The 24,195-nt window shown below is 35.9% G+C and overlaps 3 protein-coding genes across 7 annotated transcripts in view; 1 reads left to right on the forward strand and 2 right to left on the reverse strand.

The window, feature by feature from the left end:
* The window catches only part of LOC140154786 (rho guanine nucleotide exchange factor 7-like), a 54,043-nt gene extending 50,765 nt beyond the window's left edge, over nucleotides 1-3,278 (reverse strand). For all 5 annotated transcript variants that reach the window (XM_072177354.1, XM_072177353.1, XM_072177357.1 and 2 more), the window contains exon 1: nucleotides 3,139-3,278. The gene's annotated coding sequence lies outside the window, so the exon portion shown is untranslated. The remainder of the gene's footprint in view (nucleotides 1-3,138) is intronic.
* Nucleotides 1-24,195, forward strand: part of LOC140154790 (density-regulated protein-like) — a 260,777-nt gene that overhangs the window by 176,443 nt on the left and 60,139 nt on the right. The gene's annotated exons all lie outside the window — the stretch shown is intronic.
* Nucleotides 13,191-24,195, reverse strand: part of LOC140154787 (very long-chain specific acyl-CoA dehydrogenase, mitochondrial-like) — a 33,188-nt gene continuing 22,183 nt past the window's right edge. Inside the window, exons 14-15 of the mRNA XM_072177358.1 lie at nucleotides 20,915-21,133; nucleotides 13,191-19,247 (exon numbers count right to left, since the gene is read on the reverse strand). Coding sequence (XP_072033459.1) covers nucleotides 19,034-19,247; nucleotides 20,915-21,133 — 433 coding nt within the window. The 3' untranslated portion in view covers nucleotides 13,191-19,033. The remainder of the gene's footprint in view (nucleotides 19,248-20,914; nucleotides 21,134-24,195) is intronic.

The following is a 24,195-nucleotide window of genomic DNA, read 5'->3' on the forward strand; positions in this document are numbered from 1 at the left end:
AGATTTAGCGACTTCCTTTTATTTATATAGATATGTGGTGACTCGCATGCCCCTGATTTATAAAGCCTTAGAATTAAAATTCTTCTGTTGCAGAGTTCGGAGAATGCCACTGAACTATTGCATCTAGGGAAGAATAATCAAGGATTTGGATCTGAAGCTGAGGTTTAAAAGGGAAGATAAACTTGGACAATAGAGCTGTTAATTAGCTAATTGATGGTTCTTCCCTTAGAATCCCAAATGCTTCCCTAGATAGGCAGATGTCCAAACTAAAAAGAAAATGGATTTTGTATGAAATATGCAAAGCAGAGCTCCTTTAATCCTAGTGTGCAAACTGTGCATTATTACCTATAGTATGACCACTAGTCACTATTGCCCAGGCAGGGAAGAATCACTGAAGTGGACAAATTTCCAGCCATGTGTGATGCACATGCCTGAATCTGGGATTCTCGCAAAACTATACAAGAATTCAATCAAATTCATGCAACAATCTACAAATCTGAAGGCCTGGAACTCTTGCAGGTCGTATCCTCCCGGCCAACTGCGTAACGCCTACATTTTTTGTAAACCACTCATCCACCTCACCCTGAGTTTACACCTACCTCGGACCTCCATCCCCCAATAGCTGGAAGGGATACATGTATGTAGCCTCTACTGATGTTTTGCATTGCTCGAGAAGTCTAGCTAAGATTAAGAATTTGCTCACCGATAGCTTAACATTCTAGGCTAGAGACCATTGCATTCAAAATCTAGTCGGATTCACTGAAGCATGACACTGTGTAAAGCAATGGAAGTTCAAAAGTAAACACAGCCGATCTGTCGATCACGACTGTCCAAAATATAAGCAAATCTTGCTCAAAAGCTACAGTTGACTCATTGAAATAACTTTCATCCAAATTTCAAAATTAACAGAATAAATAACCTCCGGTGCAAAAAATTGCACAGCTGTCCGACCGAAAAACGATAGCAAAGCTCTCTAGCATCGAATGCGTAACTATCGTGTGCAACTGCAAATTCGAAGCTAGGCTAGTTTTCAAGTAAGTTTTTAGAGATCCTTTTACAAACTAAGCGCTCCAGATGTAACTGTCCATGTCCAGCATGCATTATTTTGTACAAGGCTTTACATGTACATGTATGCACATAATTAAGTGTGACATCACGTGCGGATGTACAAGGCAGTTTATGAACTGATACATGTGCGACGTACATCATTCGTACATGGCTTAAAAGGACTACACCCATCGAATGTGTCTTCTTCTTCTTCTTCCGAAATAGTGTCAACTTCATTGATGAAGGCTCAGACACAGAGTGTGTGCGACGGGCTAACTAGTCTAACTTGTTTAGGGCTTCTTTAAATGCTGCTGGTGAAGGTGCTTTGATGACTGTTTCTGGTAGAAGATTCCACTCCCGGATAGTGCGAGGAAAGAAGCTGGTTCGGTGATAATCAGTACGGGAGTGTGGTATGTGGTAAGCGAGTGTGTTTTCAGAGCGCGTTGGTGTGGTGAGGTTTTTGAATGTGACAAACTGACTGGGATCAACAGCAACATGGTCGCCATGAATTTTGTAGAACATTGAGAGTCTTGCATTCTGTCTTCTTTCTGCCAGAGTGGGCCATGATAGAGTTTTGAGCATTGCAGTTACGCTGTCGGTGCGACGATATTTGTTTTAAAATGTAAATCTTGCTGCACGTCGCTGGACCATCTTAAGTTTTTTGGTGAGATGATCAGTATGAGGGTCCCAGACAGAGCAACTATACTCTAGCTGCGGACGGACTAGCGACTTGAAGGCTTGGGCTTTGACTTTGGGGTTATTGACATTCAAATTGCGACGAAGGAAATTCAGGGTGTTGTTTGCCTTAGCCACCACACGATCAACATGCTTATCCCAGCGGAGATCATGAGATACAGTAAGACCGAGATATTTGATGTAGTTGACATATGTTCTAATTGATGACCATGCATGGTGAAGTTGTTCATAACAGGATTCTTCTTACGCGAGATGGTGATGACTTGACACTTGTCTGGATGGAACTGCATTTTCCACAAGTTTCTCTTCCCAAACTGTTAACTTATCAAGATCTGCCTGCAGAAGTTGGGCATACTTGTCACTTTTGACAGCCATATAAATCATTGTGTCGTCAGCGAAGAGGCGAGTTGTTGATGTTAGCTGCTCCGCTATGTCATTGATTATAAAAACAGACACGGTCCCAAGACCGACCCCTGGGAGACTGCATTTCAAAGGGTCAAGAAGGTTGTTGTACAACAAAATAAATAAGTACCATACATGTACATACATGATGTATGATGTGTGTCGACATCAGCCCTCAGATCGGCCCTGTTTTCCATCCATGGGTGACTGTAGGAACCCATGGATTCGATCCATGTATAAAAGGACCTTGCAATTTGCAAACAAATGTAGACTGGTCATTTTAAAACTTACGAAATGTGTGCCACCGTTGGCAGGCAGCAAGAATCAGGTCATTTCAAGAGATACATGATATGCCATCATGCACAATATATTTGTGATGATTCACTGCATTTCAAAGGGTCAAGATGCTTGTTGTACAACAAAATTAAGTACCGGTACTGTACATACATGATACATGATGTATAATCTTGATAATCAAAATTATGGTTGTTGTATTTTTTTTTGTAAGCTTACAATAACAATTGTATTTTGTTGTATTGATGACTTAATTGTAATATGTATTGTCATGATCATGATGATTGTATTGCATTAATTGATATTTTGTCACCCTGCACCAGTCAGTAATATTAACATCATGTTCAATGTGTTTTACATGTAAATAAATGCTGCAGCAGTGATCATCAAGTTCATCATGGGTGATAAGCTTATAATCGACGACTTGGAAGCTCCAGAAACTACATTTAACAAACGAATTTTACCTGCCTGGTGGCCTGGGATATCTGCAATCGACATTCTGAGCTTAAAATAATTAATTTTATTGAAAAGTGAGGGGAGATTCCCAACCATTCTCTATTGACAAAAGTGCCGGAAGTTGAATCTGAACAAACATGGCGGCCACCATGACTAAAATTACAAGCGGACTCGAAACAAACATCGACCTTTTAAACATGTTTCTGTACTTCTTCTAGCAACCATTCAGCTTTGTGCCCTTACCTTGTATTTATATCAAGCAGATCCTAAATATAGACGCTCCTTGTACGCTGCTTTGGGCAGAAATTACAACATTTTATACCAGGAACTAAATATTCCCATTGAACATCAAGGAGTCAGGGTCCACCCTCGACTTTGTACGGTGTCTGATATGGCTGTTCTATTTCGTCAACTCCCTCCCCAAATTTACATGACCGGCTCGCGGCTGATAAAAGGTCCTCGGCCTCGCTGAATGTTGCCGGCGCTGTCTGATTCGGGGGGGGGGGGATTTAAGATTTTTTTAAAAATCGCAATAGGCCTAGCTACAGCTTTTTGTTTTGGATTAGAATAAATATTATCATGTTTTGCCAAATGGGAAGTAGGCCTAGGCCTAGCTAGTACTATTAAAAGGCCACTATCCTAAAATGAAAAATTTGTTTCACAAGTTTTTGTGCCGGGAGGGGGCATTCCCGGCATTGTTATTGATAAATTGACAATATAAATGAGGGGTAGGGTAGACACGTGGCCCTTTAAAGCCTTAATGTACGATTTCCGTCAAATTTTAATTTTGTTATTCTTTATTCAAAATGTTGAAATAATATTAGTAATAACTGCCGGGAAGGGTTGCTGTCCATGTTAAGTTGAAATAACAAGGTATAACGTGAAAGAAACCCCACTGCTGGTTATTTTGCAGTTCTATGGGAGGACATATTATCATAATTTTTAAATTATGATACTGACTATGTCGAACTTTGTTCTGTTGACCTACAAAGACAACAAATTTGGTCGATTCCGTGCAATTTGGGACATGTGTAAACATTACAAATATGCAAAAAAATCAGGTTTGAAAAAAATTAACCAATTTCATATTATAAGATCGTACATTATGGCTTTAAGAATTCCACAAAAACTGACTTGCAAGTGATTCATGCTCGATGCGCTCACTAATAAACTTGTTTATCAGCATTAACAATTTTTTTAAAGTAGGCCCTATTAAATTATTATATTAGTAATATGAAAATCATAAATGAAAAATAAAAAACTTGGACAGATGCCAGAAAGTTGGTCTAGGTGGATGGTGGATGCCGGACCCCGACAAATTATTCTTTTTATTTGGCCTAACCGCCTAACTGTCAATAAGAGTAAGATATTTTTGCAATTTGAGGGAAAACATACAATTTTGCATGCATACAATTGCAGTCACAAAATAATTATTAAAAAGTAGGCCTATTGGTCTAATAAAATCACTCAAAATCTTCATTTGTCCATAATTTTTGTGTTTATTTAGATAACTGAAAAGAGATTATTAAAAAATGTTTTTCCAAAAAATAGAAAAATATAATGCAACCTGCCTTTAGCCTTAGTCTTTAGGCTTGATTGCAATGTTACCCTTATAAAGCGTGTTTTGGTGTTAAAAATTGAAACTTATAAAATTAGGATTTAGCTTGGCAGAACAGGATAATATTTTTTAATCCAAAAAAAAATTCTGATATCACCCTTAAAATATTTATACTGTCCAGGGTCTATGCATTTAATATAAATTACCCGCACAGGCACATGCACTGTGCAGCACCGCTGCTGCATGGCGTATAGTTCACAGGGGGGGCATACTAACAAGGGGAGGGAGGTCGATTATTGAAACAGCCCTATCTGGTCTCGTTCGTACTGGTACCTGTCATGTTCCACGGCTCTATGAATCACAGAGAGATTGGATTTTTTCAGAATCTAATTAAATAATTGTGCTTCTTTGTTCTACTAAATTTATTTCATAAAATTCACAATCATATTTCGGCAAAAGACTAGGTATTTTAAAGAGGATTTATAAAGTTCCCCCTGTCAGTTGCTATTCAAGGCCTGACCTCAGGTGCCTGCTTGGTGCAGTATTTTGCATCCGAAAGACTGCCCTCATATGAAGCACCTTGATTGAAAAAGGGTGTGAAGGCCTACCATCGACCTTTTTCCTATGTTTTGAAAATAATGATTTTTTTTCTGAAGTTGATGGCATATTTGTCCTAACTTAAACTTAGGGCCTACCCCTAATAGTGGCTAATTTTCTTTCCGCATAGAAAATCTAACAGTGGGGTCGATTTTTTTCCACATAGAAAATTTAATTTTGACTGAATAGCTAGTCACCTACATCAACTTGATCCAATCCCTCAGTGTCTGAAACTTTTTATCACCTTTAGACTTACACTTTCCAAAAAAGGATTTCCATTAGATATAGGCCTAGGCCTACACTTTCCAAAAAAAAGATTACCACTTTCCAAACTAAGGATTACCGTTAAATATTCAATTTCCAAACCAAGGATTTTCATTAGATATTCACTTCCCAAACTAAGGATCACCATTAGATATACACTTTCCAATCTAAGGATTAGATATTCATTTTTCAAATTAAGCATTACCATTAGATATCCACTTCCCAAACAAAGGACTGCCATTAGATATTACCATTAAATTACCATTAGATATTCACTTCCCAAGGATTACCACTAGATATTCACTTCCCAAACTAAGGATTACCATAGATATTCACTTCCCAAAGTAAGGATTACCGTTAGATATTCACTTCCCAAACAAAGGATTGTCATTAGATATTCACTTCCCAAATTAAGGATTAATTAAAGTTTTGATTTGGAAAATGTATATCTAATGGCAATCCTAGATTGAAAGTGAATATCTAATGGCAATCCTTAGATTGAAAGTGATATCTAATGGCAATCCTTAGTTTGGGAAGTGAATATCTAATGGCAATCCTTAGTTTGGGAAGTGAATATCTAATGGTAATCCTTAGATTGGAAAGTGAATATCTAATGGCAATCCTTAGATTGGAAAGTGATATCTAATGGCAATCCTTAGTTTGGGAAGTGAATATCTAATGGTAATCCTTAGTATGGGAAGTGAATATCTACTGGCAATCCTTAGTTTGGGAAGTGAATATCTAATGGTAATCCTTAGATTGGAAAGTGAATATCTAATGGTGATTCTTAGATTGGAAAGTTTTGATTTGGAAAATGTATATCTAATGGCAATCCTTAGTTTGGGAAGTGTATATCTAATGGTAATCCTTAGATTGAAAAGTGAATATCTAATGGCATTCCTTAGATTGGAAAGTGAATATCTGATATGGTAATCCTTAGCTTGGGAAGTGATTGAATATCTAATGGTAATCCTCAGTCTGGGAAGTGTATACCTAATGGCAATCCTTAGTTTGGGAAGTGAATACCTAATGCTAATCCTTAATTAGGGAAGTGAATACCTAATGGTAATCCTTAGTTTGCAAAGTGTATACCTAATGGTAATCCTTAATTTGGAAAATGTATATCTATGGTAATCCTTAGTTTGGGACGTCAATATCTAATGGTAATCCTTAGTTTGGGAAGTGAATATCTAATGGTAATCCTTAGTTTGGGAAGTGAATACCTAATGGTAATACTTAGTTTGGAAAGTGTATATCTAATGGCAATTATAATTCTTTGGGAAGTGAATATCTAATGGCAATCCTTAGTTTGGGAAGTGAATATCTAATGGTAATCCTTAGATTGGAAAGTGAATATCTAATGGCAATCCTTAGTTTGGAAAGTGATATCTAATGGCAATCCTTAGTTTGGGAAGTGAATATCTAATGGTAATCCTTAGATTGGAAAGTGAATATCTAATGGTGATTCTTAGATTGGAAAGTTTTGATTTGGAAAATGTATATCTAATGGCAATCCTTAGTTTGGGAAGTGTATATCTAATGGTAATCCTTAGATTGAAAAGTGAATATCTAATGGCAATCCTTAGTTTGGGAAGTGAATATCTCATGGCAATCCTTAGTTTGGGAAGTGAATATCTAATGGCAATCCTAAGTTTGGGATGTGAATATCTAATGGTAATCCTTAGTTTGGGAAGTGAATATCTAATGGTAATCCTTAGTTTAGCACAAACTAAGGATTACCATTAGATATTCACTTCCCAAACTAAGGATTACCATTAGATATTCACTTCCCAAACTAAGGATTGCCATTAGATATCACTTTCCAAACTAGGATTGCTATTTAGATTCACTCCCCAAAGTAGGCTATTAGGATTGAAATTAGATTATATACTTTCCAAACTAAGGATTACTATTAGATATTCACTTCCCAAACTAAGGATTACCATTAGATATTCACATCCCAAACTTAGGATTGCCATTAGATATTCACTTCCCAAACTAAGGATTGCCATGAGATATTCACTTCCCAAACTAAGGATTGCCATTAGATATTCACTTCCCAAAGAATTAGGATTGCCATTAGATATACACTTTCCAAACTAAGGATTACCATTAGATATACATTTTCCAAATCAAAACTTTCCAATCTAAGAATCACCATTAGATATTCACTTTCCAATCTAAGGATTACCATTAGATATTCACTTCCCAAACTAAGGGTTGCTAGTAGATATTCACTTCCCAAACTAAGGATTACCATTAGATATTCACATCCCAAACTTAGGATTGCCATTAGATATTCACTTCCCAAACTAAGGATTGCCATGAGATATTCACTTCCCAAACTAAGGATTGCCATTAGATATTCACTTCCCAAAGAATTAGGATTGCCATTAGATATACACTTTCCAAACTAAGGATTACCATTAGATATACATTTTCCAAATCAAAACTTTCCAATCTAAGAATCACCATTAGATATTCACTTTCCAATCTAAGGATTACCATTAGACATTCACTTCCCAAACTAAGGGTTGCTAGTAGATATTCACTTCCCAAACTAAGGATTACCATTAGATATTCACTTCCCAAACTAAGGATTGCCATTAGATATCACTTTCCAAACTAAGGATTGCCATTAGATATCCACTTTCCAATCTAAGGATTTCCATTAATCCTGGTTTGGGAAGTGTATCCTTAGTTTGCAGTTCCCCCTCAATATGTGCCAGTGCCCCCTTCCTGGATTACTCCCGCTAAGCCAAATATCCTCCCATTTTTCAAATTAACAGCGGCTACAAGCTTCTTTAAAATGTAGTTGCCGATGACACATGTTCAATTGGATGCATACATAGGCGGGGAACAAGTGGGCAACTGCCTCCTGCATATGCCTTTTTTGTACGTTTAGCCTATATTTGACAATTTTTCTCAAAGTTTCCCCGAATAAGTCGTGGCTCTGCTATTAGGCCAATGAACATTTGGGAAGTGAATATCTAATGGCAATCCTTAGTTTGGGAAGTGAATATCTAATGGTAATCCTTAGTTTGGGAAGTGAATATCTAATGGCAATCCTTAGTTTGGGAAGTGAATACCTAATGGTAATCCTTAGTTTGGGAAGTGTATATCTAATGACAATCCTTTGTTTGGGAAGTGAATATCTAACGGTAATCCTTAGTTTGGGAAGTGAATATCTAATGGTAATCCTTAGTTTGAAATTGCATATCTAATGGTAATCCTTAGTTTGCAGTTCCCCCTCAATCTGTGCCGGTGCCCCCTTCATGGATTACTCCCGCTAAGCCAAATATCCTTCCATTTTTTTAATTAACAGCGGCTACAGGCTTCTTTAAAATATAGTTCCCGATGACCTATGTTCAATTGGATGCATACATAGGCGGGGAACAAGTGGGCAACTGCCTCCTGCATATGCCTTTTTTGTATGTTTAGCCCATATTTGACCATTTTTCTCAAAGTTTCTTTGCCCCCCCCCAACCGAAAAAGTTGTGGCTCTGCTATTAGGCCAATGAACATGATACAAACAAGAGATGGTTTCAACATGGCGGGTGTCAATAACGTGATATGCTTGCAATGACAACGTCACCTGTATTAGCACAATATTAGCAAAAATGAAGACAAAAAACACTCCGGTTATCATGATCATATTTATTTACAAATGAATTCATCACAAACTTTGAAATGATTGTTTTAATACTTTGATTACAAACTTCCCCAACCATTGGCATTAACCATCAATGCAAGATATAAGTTTCATCCTGATAATTATGCCAATTATAGTATATGGTATTTTATTCAAAAATATGCAAAAACACATTTTAATTATACCTTCAAACCTTGTCTACAAGCATAATATAGTGTTTTTTATGAAGGCTAAATTAATTCGAAACAAGCGTATATGCCAATACAATAGATTGGTCTTAAAATAATACTTGTTTGTATGTGCTTGGATCTGTAATTTATTTGCTCAAACTCTATAATGGCACCTGGATTAATGTAGCTTTCATCAGAAGCATTCTATATGCTTGTAGACGAGGTTTTACGGTATGCATACAGTATGCATGCTCAAACCATCAATAAAAATATTTTTATCTCGAAACTCAAACTCATTATGCAAATTTGAAGAAAATACAAACTTGCAACCATTCCTATTAAGGTCTAAAGGTAGCCTAATTGTTTGTTTTTATGTCTCCACAATGTAATGTAGAGGTGTCTAGGCAGGGTGGATGTGGGGGTGCATGTTTGTGTCGGGGTGGGGGAGTATGGGGTGTGGGTGTTAAGGGTGCTGTGTGCTATTTTTGAACTTGTTTATTTCATCTTTGTAGGAACTCATTGAACCATCTACTCCAACTCTGCAGATATTGTTAAACATGCTTGTATATTAAATTATGCATTTTTTTCTTTATTTCAGCTGATACTTTCATGATAAGTTATACTACTATTTATAGGCAAAATTTAATAACTATTTCAGTTATTCCAGATATGTCCCTCTTTTTATTATTAAAACAAGATATGCATAAAACTAACCGTAAGCATAATAGACTATTTAAGAGGTGTGGTCCAATCTATTCATGTTCCTATTTTTCTAATACCAAAATCTGTTTTGCATTCAAATGGTTAACACAGAGGTGGAGATCTGATTGAATCAGACACGAAAAGCTATGAAGCATCAATACGTCATTCACTAAAAAGTGCAGACAGAACCGGGTAGCATCGCATGATCCTGGGGTGAATCAGTTCTTTTTGCACAATGAACATGGCGTGCACATCGATCAGAACAAAAAAGTGCCAGCTACTGCAGGCCTTGCCGTTTGAGGCGAGCGATCGCTCTCGCTCGCCACCGCTCGCCCAAACTCAATTTCTAGCGAGCGATTTACCACTCGCCAAAGACACTAAATATTGCTCGCTGCGAATCGCTCGAAATTGAATCCAATATCAATTTACATTCAAGTCAAGACTTCCATGAATGCATCGATCTATCGTAATAAATTAGCCTTCATGAGAGTGTGAACAGTGTGTAATTGTTTCATATTAATTAATATGAATGATCTTTCAGACCTAGCGAGTGATTCGACCACTAGAGAGTGATTTGACCACTCGCCTAGCATCATGCTAGCGAGTGATTGACCATTCACCTTTAAATCTAGACGGCAAGGCCTGTACTGCAGTACCAGTAGAGGAAACAATGCATCACAATGTGCTATCTCAGTTGCTATTCAATATCTTTTGGGAGCAGCGTGCCACATTAAGGTCTTTGCCTTTGGTGTGAGAGATTGTGGGTTCAATTCCCTGCAGGACAAAAAAATCTTATCCGCTCTCCCTGTGCCTCATCTGGTAATGGCAGGTAATGACCCATGATAAAAGATCTTGTTACAGTCAGTTCTGATCAGGCCATGAAAAAAGATCTTGTTACAGTCAAGTTCTGATCAGGCCATGATAAAAGATCTTGTTACAGTCAGTTCCGATCAGGGTAATAAGCCAGACTGTCGACTACACTTGCCTGTCCTGTAAAAAAAAAAATACTCCGACCAGGTATCTACAACGACCCCCTTCACTAGTCAGCTGTGCCTGGCTTAAGTTTCATCAAAGTTATCTCCTAGATTTCAGTTGTTAATGCCTAGATAAGGCCCTATGCTTGACATTAAAAAAATTATATATAGGGGTATCCTCAACCTGCAATTGCCAAAATAGTCATGATTCATTATGATTTCATGATTGGTTATGGTTAATAAAACAGAACTTGAAATTTAAGGGGGTACTACACCCCTCGATAAATTTGTGTCTATTTTTGCATATTTCTCAAAAACTAATAACACAGTGGTAACAAAATTTATGTATATTATTGGGGCAAGGAATCCAATTACTACACTGGAATTTCAGTGACCCAAGACAAGCGGTTAGTTATTTATGATAAGAAATAAGGTACCGATAGGATGTACCTCATTTCTTATCATAAATAACGAACCGCTTGTCTCGAGTCACTGAAATTTCAGTGTAGTAATTGAATTCCTTGCCCCAATAATATACATAACTTTTGTTACCAGTGTGTTATTATTTTTGGAGAAAAATACAAAAATAGTCACAAATTTACCACAGGGGTGTAGTACCCCTTAACAGCTTTAAAAGGCCTGTCATATTTAGTGTACCTAATTTGGACCACCGTGTTACTTGCAGCTAATATGATTTTTTTATAATTATTTTGCCACAGGTCATCATGTTTGATATTAATTTAGGAACATTCTAAGAGCAAATCCATTTATGCGATGTCACAACAGAATCTTATAATTATAACTTCTGGTTAAAAAGATATGGGATGCATGCTAAAAGTATCTACATATGGCTATATTAAGCTACTAAACTACATTATCATTGCATTGAAATGTTATCGCATGGGAAGAAAGACCGTCTGCCACCAATCATGCTTTCCAATACTATAGAAGCATACTCAAGGAAGCAGTAATTTTTCTCTCCAAAAATGTACAGAAAACTCAACATGCAGGTAATTTTAATTTGATTTGCAAAATGTGGCAAGAGCCTGCAATTCATCCTTAAAAATACTATGATTTTAAACACGGTATAATTAGATTATGGCGCTTCTGGTGTACTGTTTATCTCTGTCAAATTGGAAATAGGCTTACACCCCACCCCTGGCATTAGCTATTAAATTGGTGATACTTCTGACTAGATCCAAGTCATAGCCAGTGAGGGAAGGGGCTGAATATATTCATGAAAAATCAAGATGTTAGGATGTTATTTGAGTTCTACTTATCTTTTATATTGAATGATGTAACATTGATGTAGAGAAGCAATAAAACTTGAAAAGTGACCTGGTCTAAGTCCCCCCACACAGTGTAATTTACCCATTACCAACTTCAAAGTAATGCGCCATATTGCCTTAGCTCCAAAGCTGCAGCACCCATACAGGCTGTATCAAAATGATTGGTACCCATCAATTTTCATGTTTATTGACAAGCATGCTGCTTCCAAATGCAACGTTGGATCACAGTAAATTGGCCTCAATTTGTAGTTTATAATCGTTCACATTATTTGTTTGCAAATTAGGTGCATCCGATGTTGCATTGTGATGTGGCAGTCCTGTCCATAATCACTGAAAACTGACAGTACCAATCATTTTGATACACCTTGTATTTATACAACAGACAAATATGTTAAAAAATCACCCATGAACTTTCATGTTCATTTATTTTTCAGGTTCAAATTATTATTAAATTATTCAAATGCTTATATTTACACCATAACGTATTTGAGAATAAACATTGACTTTGTTGTATATTTTTAGACCCTGCTACGATTGGTACACACAATCAGCAGTACTGCATGATCAACAGAATCCACGCGTGCATAGCTGACCCCCGTTCACTCACACACACAGCGGCCATGCGAAAGATGCATTTTTAATGTCACAAAAAACAACAGAACCGCCAAATATGCAACGGACCCGCCTCACAAGCTTCAGCGCATTCAACGCTACGATAATACACGATGTAAATTTGAGATAGACAATGACATTCATACTTAAAAAATTTTTTAAGTGTTTTTGAACGATTCTGAATTTTATCAATGAAAATGCAGTGATGACGTCATTGGGTTAACGATTTTCCAAATGCTGATTGGTTGAGTGCGTCACTGTCAGTGATCTGTGCATGCACGGTACGGAATTATTTTTTATATGGGTAAAATACACTGTGCCCCAGGATGTGTGATACTATACCTCCAAGAACGGATATCTACAATAACAACTTATACTGATTGTGTGTTGCACAGCAGTCATTTTGGATGTCAAAATTATTATGTACAACTCAAAATTTACTCAATGGAATCAGAATTTACCTACAAAAATAAATACTTTGTTAATACCTTTGTTTATTTTCAATGTTATTAAATCCACAAAATATAATGTTTCATCATAATAGTACAAGCTGTATCAAAATGATTGGTACCCATCAGTTTTCAGTGATTATGGACTGACTGTATCATCAAACTGCAAAATAAGATCCACCAATTTTTGTTAGATTAATGTGATCAAAGGTTATAACCTATAAATTCTAGCCATTCCAAGAGGATCCTATGTTAGCATTTGGAGGAAGCAGGCTTTTCAATAAACACCAAAACCAATGGGTACCTATCATTTTGATACAACCTATGCTCGTTCCATGTTTTATCAGAATAATACAATAATCTAATTAACATGTGTACGTTCAAGAAAGACATGAATTTTCAGTTGGGGTTGTTTAAATCAAACACATTCTTACTGTTGACAAAAAAAGCCCAAAATGGTTGCCATGCAAACAAGCAATCTGAAATCTTGTTTTCTATTTTACAATCTACATTAAATAACTACAGAAAGAGAGAAATAACCAGGTTTCGGTCTCTATTTTCGTCATTACTGCAGTAAAAAAGCTTTTTTTGTACAGAGTATAATAAACTTTAAAACAGTACAGTGCACAATAACTTTAAAAACTTACTCCCAATGCACCAGTTCCGGTCGACCAGTATTTGGGTGTTTACTTCAAAGGTGACCACTAGCATTTGATTCAAGCATTTGATTACATTAATAACAGCCAATTGCAATAACTGCTGCACTGGGATGAGGATATGTGCTGGGTTTTTGCATTGAATGTCATTATATTTTGCATTGTTGTGCAATCTCTTAAATCCTAATATTATTTTAAATTTTATTTTTGCCCCAAGAATTTGAAGTAGATGGTTCTCTGAAAACTTCAAAATTCATGAAATATCATACATTCACATGTATATTTCACATGTGTAAATTTGATTTTTGACACACATGATTACCTCTGCAATTTTATAAAACATTGTATCAAGTGGTCTTCAAGTTACACTTATATGTATGTGTGCATGTAGGGACGGGGGTTGGGTGCGTGTGTGTGTGTGTGTGTGTGTGCTCTCTAGTGTTGCACCTGTGCTGTTCGGTATCAGCTCCCAACTGTCTTTCAAAATCTGTCAAATTAGTATTCACTATGAAACTTAAGCGAAATAATTCTGCAAGTATAGCCTTGTGGTGACGGCAACAAGTTTGGTACGCATATTGCGACTTATGAGGCATGTGCATGATTTTGTATGATTTACATTTCACAACATTTATGACACATGGCAAGTCCTAAACCCATTACATGTCACAAACCTATCATAACTCTATCATAGAAATCAAATGTGAAAATTTATATGACTGGTTTGTGACCTTTAGCCGGTTGAACCCTCTCTACATAAGTGTCCGCTGCAGATGACAAGTTTCAAATTTTCTCTCATAATTTCAGAATTGTACATTTCCAAGACCATATTTGGAATCAGCATGAAAGCTAACTATTGGTTCAATGGTTCTTGAGATAGCTCTTGATATTTGTATGTTGAAGCCTATGGCCTCATGAAAAGCATTGAGACTTTCAATGCATTACAAATGTTATCGAAATCCCCCCCCCCCCCCCCCGAACTGGGTTGCTTGTACAAACCAAAGCGATTATAATCAGAGTACTGATTCAAAATTGCAACGCTATGTGTAAACCACCAATTGTTGCTCATGAAGGACAAATAGTGAACCTCCATCGTTTTTTGGCAAGAGCCTGAAACTTGAGGATACTTTCTGCCTTTATGCTCGAGTGTTAAAAAGGTTTATGCATTCGGTTAATGACAGCACACTTTGAATTGAAGTTTGCAACATGCATAGTAAAATTATCCCGAGGTCACTATTTGCCCTCCATGAGTGACTCAACATGGCAGAGTTGGTACTCTTTGGTTCTACCTCATTGGGAGATGCACTATTTGCCCTCCATGAGCGACAGTCAACATGGCGGAGTTGGTACTCTTTGGTTCTATCTCATTGATACGGACACAACAACCACTTTCCCTTAATTTCATCACACTCTGGAATGAAATTCACTTCAAGCTACAAAGAACACACATTTTGGCAAAGAAAAGCTATGGTGATACTGAAATTGTGAAAATAATTGTTGTTCTACTTGTATTGTTCTTTTTTTTTCAAAGCAAAAGTTCCATTTGATATCACAGTCTATATACATGAATGTGCTACAAACTTTTCATTTTGTTAAATAAAACTTAAATATATAAATAATACATGCAGCAAATTAAAAACACTTTGTTGAGCGAGGTATATCATAAGCACCACATCAGCCAACAAGTGTTTTTAAAACACATTTCAGAATTTTAAATCATCAGAACAAAAAATATTGTAAAATAGCAAACTAAAATGCATAGCACTTCAAAATACTGATTAGCCTGATCACTGAAAAAACAAATGATTATTTGAAACCCCTATAGATCTACGTTATATATTAATTAGCATTGGCATCATTCTGCTACCATACTCTTTTTATGGCTTAGGCCATAAAAAAAATTGTTTGTTTGTCCTCCACAGCTTTGAAAGAGAATGTGCGGGCGGGCAGATTTTTTTTTTCTTAATTTTTTTTTTCGGATTTGGCGTATTCCTGGACCTAGCTAGAGCTAAATGCTACAATCATTCATGGTGACTTAAAAAAACCACCCCAACATTTTGTTTCTTTAATATGCAGTTAAAGTTATAATTTGTGTTCATGTCATAGTTTTTAATGATTTTAAATCCAATGTATTTTGAAGTCACTAAAAATAATAGACTATGACATGAACACAAGTTATAACTTTGCATATTGAAGACACAAAATGTTTTTGGGGGGCTTTTTTACATTCAACCATGATAGATCTTAGTATTTAGCTCTAGCTAGGTCCAGAGATACTCCAAATCTGAAAAAAAAATTGAATTTTACTTATTTTTATAAAAAAAAAAAAAATTGAAAAAAAAAAAAATATTGGTCAGGCCTTAATCTGAGGAGCGGGCGGTGGAGGACAAACAAACAACTTTTTATGGCTTACCATGAAATTTCATCAACCAACTACCTCTAATAAGATATTCATTGCTTGTATCATGCAAATGATCACCAAGTGATATCGGGTAACATTATAGTGAAATGAAACCGTACATTTTTTAGTTTAAGGTGGTATTACCTTTATGCAAGTATACTCAGAGTTAGCCTAATAGTATCAAGACGTAGAATAAAAGTGTATAATCACACAACAAAGTCTTGGCAATAGGCTAGGCATGTAGTCTTACATGAAAGATAAACCCTAAGGGGTGGTATATTTTACCATTGCAAAGGTAACCAGCCATCCCTGAGTATGTCGTTATTGAGCTATCCCAATTGATTTGATAGTAAAATGCCCATGTCAATATATTGCTAGGTGAAGGATGTGACGGATGCCAAAGAAACTAAGTCCCAGTAATACCTCGTAATTATTAATTCAAGCACCTACATTGGTTATCATTTTTCCATTAGTTCAATACTATAGAAAAATTATTTAATTTATGTTCATCATAGAACTTTCCCACCACACACACATGGCGTATACTATACAGCGTAGGACGCAGACGCGAACATGTGCTATTGCACAAACGCGATTGGTCAGATCGGAGAATGTTGCAGTTGCACCATACGCTCTCCTGTTGCTACCCGCGAAGTCGCTGGCGTACCGAGAGTTCCACGATGAACACAAAATTAGTAATTTTCCTATAATTTAATTTTGTTTGTCATTATTATACTATTACTGTAACCTTTTACATATTTATACTTTTCCATAAAGTACACTGTACAAGTATTCAAATATACATGATCAATTCATTAGGCCTATCTTGGAATAAATATTTATCATGATAAAAAAGCTTGTATTTTGTTAAGTTTGTATTTCAAGCTATTGCAAAGGGCTTTTCCACATGAAAAACACACTCCCCATGTGGAAAATTAAGCTAAGTCTTCCAGAGGGAATATGAGTTTCAAGTAAAATATACAATTGGGCAACTTCAATTTGAAATTTTTGTTCCAGATGTGGAAGATAATAAGTTAAGTAAATATAAAAGGGGAGTATGGGTTTCAAAATAATTAACCCCAGCCAATACCATTTGAAAACATACACCCTCTGTGAAAGACATTTCTTAAGTCTTTTACAGGGGTATGGCAGATTTCAACTGGAATTTATTTCAAAGAATTCAGATGCAACAATAATACCATAAAACCTAGTCTACAAGTATATATAGAGTGTTTTCAATAAAAGCTAAATTAATACGAGACAGCCGTAAATATGCCAACACAATAGATTGGTCTTATAATAGTACTTGTTCGTATATGCTCGTATCGCTAATTTATTAGCTCAAACTCCATATGTTGTAATTTTTTTTTTCGATGGATGGCGCCTGGATTAATTTAGCTTTCATCATAAGCACTGTATATGCTTGTAGGCGAGGTGTTACGGTGCAAATATAGAAATCACATTTTTGCACTCTAACACACTTTGCATGGACAGTATAATTCTTGTTTTCACAAAGAGGACCGTTCTGTTATCTTGGAACAACTTGATCATATTCATATTGTTATTTTATATTTTGAGCATGCTTCTTCCTTTTATGAATTGATACTAGATTTTAATATTGTGATAATACCTCAAGTTAATTTTACTGTGTATCTCCACACAATGAGATGACAAAAATAAAATCAATCACACAAGGCAGCCTTTTGAGATACGACAGTATGTGATGCAGACGACAAATTTCTACATTGGCTTCATATATTGCACTTTGCATCTGAATTCTTCACTTAGGCTATAAAAAAAATGTTATGTCTCAAAGCCCATGTGCTCGTTCGTTTTTCTTAGCACGGCCATGTCAGCTGAAATGGCAAATTCATTTTTGTCTTTTCAAAAAAGTTTTTTTTTTTATAGTTCTTTGCCGTAAAATCATGAAATTTTGAGACAAATTTGGAAGAAAAGTTACTTGATTCAATACGCTCATTGTTTAGGTATAAAACAATTGATGTTTGTACATCAATTGTGTAAATCAACCCGAATTTCATACTGTGTACTTTTGAACACTCGAAAATGACATCTTAGTTCATAATTTTGTTTTAAAAAAATCTTTAAAAAAAAAACTCATTCCGCATTCCTTTTTGAAACTGCCATGGGCTATGAGACATGAATTACTCACACACAAAACAAACCAATTAATGATACAAACAAACTCAAAGAAGAATGCCCTGCTCAGAATTTGGTCAAAGCTTTCATTTTGATCCTAAAGTCGGACTGGTGATATCAGAAATCGGAAAACAGTGTATGTAATACTTAGTCATAAATATTATGTCTGTTAATTAATTTAAACAATTTTTTTGCTAACATGCCAAAGATATCATTATATTTCATTTGAAATGTTTGAAAGAATTCACTTACATTGGGTATATTATATTATTTTTTTACACATGATTGGTCATATAATGAAAAACATACACTTTATCTTCAGAAGTTCACTTGAATGATGCACTGTGGGGTCATTCATGTTATACTTATTTTTCCAGGTTGTTTTTATCTAAAATTTCATTTACTAATGCACTGGAAACTTGGTTAGTTTCTTCTTACCGAAGTCACAATAATTATTATGCACCACAAAAAGGTTTTTTAGAGGCAATTTAAAAGTTATTGTGAACATTTCAAATAAGTTACAAATGGGAATACTTTTAAAATCTCCTTAACTTATTGAGTGTTAAAGAAATGGTTTTACCAAGAGAGAATTCAATAAAATCCCCATGGTGCATCATTCAAAATGGACGTCATTTTATTGCTATGGTGACAAGTCGTCATCTAGAATCCTAATGGATGTTCTTGTACATGTTCTCCTTTTGCTACCACATTGTTTGAGATGGCCTGCATTTTGGCATAGTTTGAGTTATCAAGGTTGGATTTGAGGGCGGCAAGATTCCGTGAAACGTTTACGGAGGCCTCGTTGCAAAAGAATGTGCACATGTGTCGTTCATGTTCCGCTGAAGGGACATTATCATTGAGTGATCTTGAGGCTCTGCGGGAAAAAACACACAAGAAGAAATATCTTTAATATTTTACAAATTCAATATTTTACATGAAATTGTACTTTGTATATGCATGCATCAGTTCAATTTCTTCACCATAAGACAAAAATGTTTTAACTTGGGATATTCCATTTGATATCCATACACCCCCTATGGAAGACATGACCTTAATCTCCCACATAGGGGGTTAGGATTTCAAATGGAATCACCTATTCAGGTAATCCCACTTGAAATTCACACTCCCTGTTAGGAACACTAAGATCATGTCTTCTGTTGTGGGTGCATAAATTTCCATTGCAATAGCCCCTTGCCATTGGTGCCCCAATGGATACTGATGGCTAATTGGCAAGATAGGAGAAATACACAGGGGAAACCTACAGAAACTTGAACAGACAAACAAATAAATAAAATTTTCAATAGAGGCCGTCAGCCTTTCGCCATCTTGTGGGTACAAACGATCTGCGTGTTCATGCATCGGACACTACGCGCAGGTTGCAGCTTTCCACGCAGCTGTTATATCGCGTCGATGCGGTAATTTTGCTGTTAACGCATGGAGATCGAACGACCGTCGCAGCGTGTACCCACAAGATGGCGGTATATGACGTCACGCTGACGGCCTCTATTAATCTGAAACTGGAACAAGATTGCAACTGGTATGTTGCATCCGCTACCATCGGAGTTCATCAGGCATCTGATTGGTGGTTGTGTGAAAGATGGAAGGAAAGAGACCTTGCAATGATGGTTCACATGCGTGTGAAAGTTGGAAGCGGTTTCCTCCTTTCTTATTAAAAGCGGGCTGTTCCTTTGCAATGCAAGCTGCAGATCTGCTCCTGGAGTTACCTCCTTCCAGCCATTCCTCCTGGATAACAGAGTGCTGAGCTACGGAATGGGATACCTCATCCACCAACCTGAAAGCATTCATCACAGAGCTCTCTTCTAATTCAAGTGGCTGGGACCTTCCAAGGAAGACCTGGGTGAATTTAAATGGGACCAGGACTGGAGTCAGATGCACAAAGCATTTCTTACACAAGATTGGCACAACATCATCGCCCAACTATGAATGTGGTGATATTCAAACGATGGAGCACATCATCGATGTCTGTCCCATCCACAAATCCCCAGTGACTGCATTTTTTGGATTGAAGAAGTGTTCAGTGATTTTTTTTACAGTGGTTGTATCAACCACCATCAATCAGATGCCTATCGATGATATGATACGAAACATAGCAAAGTGAGTTGGAAATCTAGTTCCAGTTTTCCGATTAATTTACTGTTTTTAACTACTGGATTAATAATCTATACTAAGAGACAGACACACAAAAACATACACAGAACAGAGGCATACATATACACAGACACATAGGCGACAGAAGAAGGGGCAAAGGGGACATGTCGCAACTAAATTTTACCTAAAAATCTTAAAAGAAGGTGCGCACAAGCCAATCAAATAGCAAAATTCACCTTCATTTTGGGCTAAATTAGCCTGAATTTGCACTCGCATGTTCCAGAGAAACTTGAACAAAATATGCTCGTCCCCCTAAATTCTAATGCTTACCTCGCCACTGCACAGAAGGAACACTATCACAATGTCTATCTTGGCTATAGCCAGGAGAATTAAAAGGGGCGTAATTACGAAATTCTACACACAATAATTTACCTTGATAATGTAGCCACCATGCCATATATATCAATAGCAGCATCAGCTAATCTCCACAGATGGAATTGCTTATCCACAATCTTCTTGCCAAATCTCATCAACAGCTCCTCAGAGGCTACTCCAAATTCACTCATAGCCTTGGATGTCTGTGAAGCTGAGTCTGCTAGCGAAGGGTGTACATACTCGGTCAGAGATGGTCCAGAGTTTAATCCAACCGCTCTGTGTGAAAGAGTTAAGTGATAAATTAGTTACCGTACAAGAGTTAATACTGTCAGCACTTTTTGCTCTCTCTCAAAATTGGGTGTGCTGTCCGCTCACACAAAAGAGCTAGGGATTGAACTTTTATTGTTGCCTGCCCCAGAGCTTCCAATTAATGTCACAGGTCTAGGCAGACTCTGCATCAGCTTTCAAGCATCTCCTACAAACTCACTTATTCCCAGGTGAATTATATCTTTGCTTTATTATATTGTTATATTATATTGTCTTATTTGTTTTGTGTGTCTTTTTGTATTTTGTATTTTGGAAAGTGCCATGTTCATAATGCTCATAAATAAAAAATATATGTAAACAAAACATCACATATCGACTGCTCAGTGCCAGAAGTGGGTAAGTGCAACAGCTGCCCTGTGAACATTACACACAGTATATTGTACTCATTACACATGGCAGCTATTGCACTTACCCACTTCTTATTTATTTATTTATTTATTCTTTCTTTAGGCAGGGTAGCCCCTTCAATGCTAAAACACTGATTTCCAAGGAGGCCCTGCATCAAAAAGTACAACATTCTTAAGTTAAAACAAATTTAAAATTACATATAAATACTGTACATACATGTAAATAATATAAATTATTTTACGATACAACTTAAAAATTACATATGAGCACACAAATAGATTATGATGCAGATGGAATAAACAAAATTATGAAGAATGAATCCTATGCTTAGATTGAGAGAGGCTCATGGATTCATAATTGCATTTAATATCAGCAGAAAGACTGTTCCAAATTTTAGCAGCACGTGAATTAAAAGTCCTTTCCCTGCATTAATATTCCATGACACTTCGTGGAGATTAAAGTTGGTTTGACTCCTTGTGCCTTTAGAATGCATGCTATACATGAAATTAAATTGAGATGATATGTAACTTGGAGCCATACCTTTAAGGCATTTGAATATTAGAACCAACATTTGGTTAGACCATCTATCATTTAGTTTGTTCCATTGTAAGATACTCATCATATCATTAACAGGTGTTCTAATATCAGCAGATAGGATAATGCGAGCTAATCTGTTATGCAGAATTTGAAGAGTGTTTGAAAGATCAGCACAACAATTTGACCAAACAGAGCTACAATAATCGAAGTTTGGCATGACAAGTGCATTAGCAAGCATGATGAGAGTATCTTTTGGAACAAAATATTTAATACGTCTGATAATACCACAACGTTTGGAAATACAAGAAGACATTTTATTAATATGATTTGACCAAGACAAGATAGGGTCAAATGTGACACCAAGGTACTTAAATTCTTCGACACGCTCAATGTTATCATTATTATAATATATGTGAACATTTTTGAACTTTTCTACTATATGACGAGTACCAAAGACCATAAACTTGGTTTTCTTAGCATTTAAAGTAAGATTGTTACTATTGAACCAATCAGCAATAATATTGAAGTTTGTCTGGAGTTCTGATTGAAGAGTAGAAGGGTCATTAGCAGTACAAAGAAGTGTGGTATCATCAGCATACATAGTACATTTACAATTTACAGTATCAGGTAAGCTATTTACAAAAATAATAAAGAGAAGTGGACCAAGTATAGATCCTTGAGGAATTCCAATATTGATGTTTTTAAAGTTAGACAGTGTGGAATTTATATTTACAGCTTGAGCTCTATTATTAAGGTACGACTTGAACCACTCTAATACATTACCTCGAACACCATAACAATAAAGTTTCTCAATCAAGAGAGAATGATTTACACAATCAAATGCTTTTTTAAGGTCAAGAAAAATTGCTCCAGTAGCACGTCCACTATCCATGTTTTTCAATATATAATCTTCAACATCAATAAGAGTAGTTGCAGTAGAATGATTTGTACGAAAACCAGACTGATTATCTGATAGAATACCAGAGATTGTAAGGTATGAATAAAGTTGATTGTGCACAGATCTTTCAATAATTTTTGAGATAAGAGGCAAAACAGAAATAGGTCTATAGTTCCCAACATCTAATTTGTCTCCAGCTTTAAAGATTGGAGTAACTTTGGCCAATTTCAATTTGTTGGGAACATAGATGTACAAAGTGAAAGATTACAAATATAAGAAAGTGAATGACATATATACGGTGCAGCAAGTTTAAGAAGTTTTACACTAATATCATCAATACCAGTTGACTTGTTGTTAGGAATATCACAAATTTGCTTATAAACAAAATCTGAAGAAATAGAATTAAAGCTGAAAGAACTATCAGAATCTTTGATATTATTGTTAATATGTACATTATCAAATTTTTCTGCAAGCGTGGAACCTATTGAAGTGAAATAATCATTAAATACACTAGCAGTTTCTTTGACAGTAGATGTAAAACCATTATCATTTTTAACAGTAGTGGTAGTTGATGAAGATTTAGATGGTAAAAGTTTCTTTATCGTAGACCATAATTTCTTAGAGTTATTTACATTATTAGCTATGGAATCAGAATAAAATTTCCTCTTGAGATTTAGGCGTAAATTATTGGCTTTGTTACGATACATTTTGGCCATCTGCCAGTCATTAGGTTCATTACTTTTATGTGCTTTTGCATAATAATAATCACGATCTTTACAAATAGATAAAAATTCACTTGTTATCCACTCGGGTTGAGAGGTTTTCACACGCTTCTCTTTTATTGGAGCATGAGTATTACATGCTTCATTAAACAGTGTTGTCCATGTTTGGAGAGCTTCATCTACATTTGTATAATTATTGATTATATTCCAATCTATATTTTTTACTGTATTTACAAATTCATGTTCATTAAAATGCTTGAAAGATCTAGATTTACATATCTTAGGAGATGACTTAATTTGTTTAATTTTACGTACAACAAAGATAAGATTGTGATCACTAATTCCTAGACTGTGAATACCAGAAGCACAAATAATTTCAGGTCTAGACACAAATGCAAGATCAATAATTGTCTTACTTTTATCAGTGACACGAGTAAAATCATGAATAAGTTGAGTGAGCTGAGAATGATTAGCAACACGTGAGACTTTTTTAGCATCAGCTGGTT

This window comes from Amphiura filiformis, chromosome 6, assembly GCF_039555335.1.
Source record: "Amphiura filiformis chromosome 6, Afil_fr2py, whole genome shotgun sequence".
NCBI lineage: Eukaryota > Metazoa > Echinodermata > Ophiuroidea > Amphilepidida > Amphiuridae > Amphiura > Amphiura filiformis.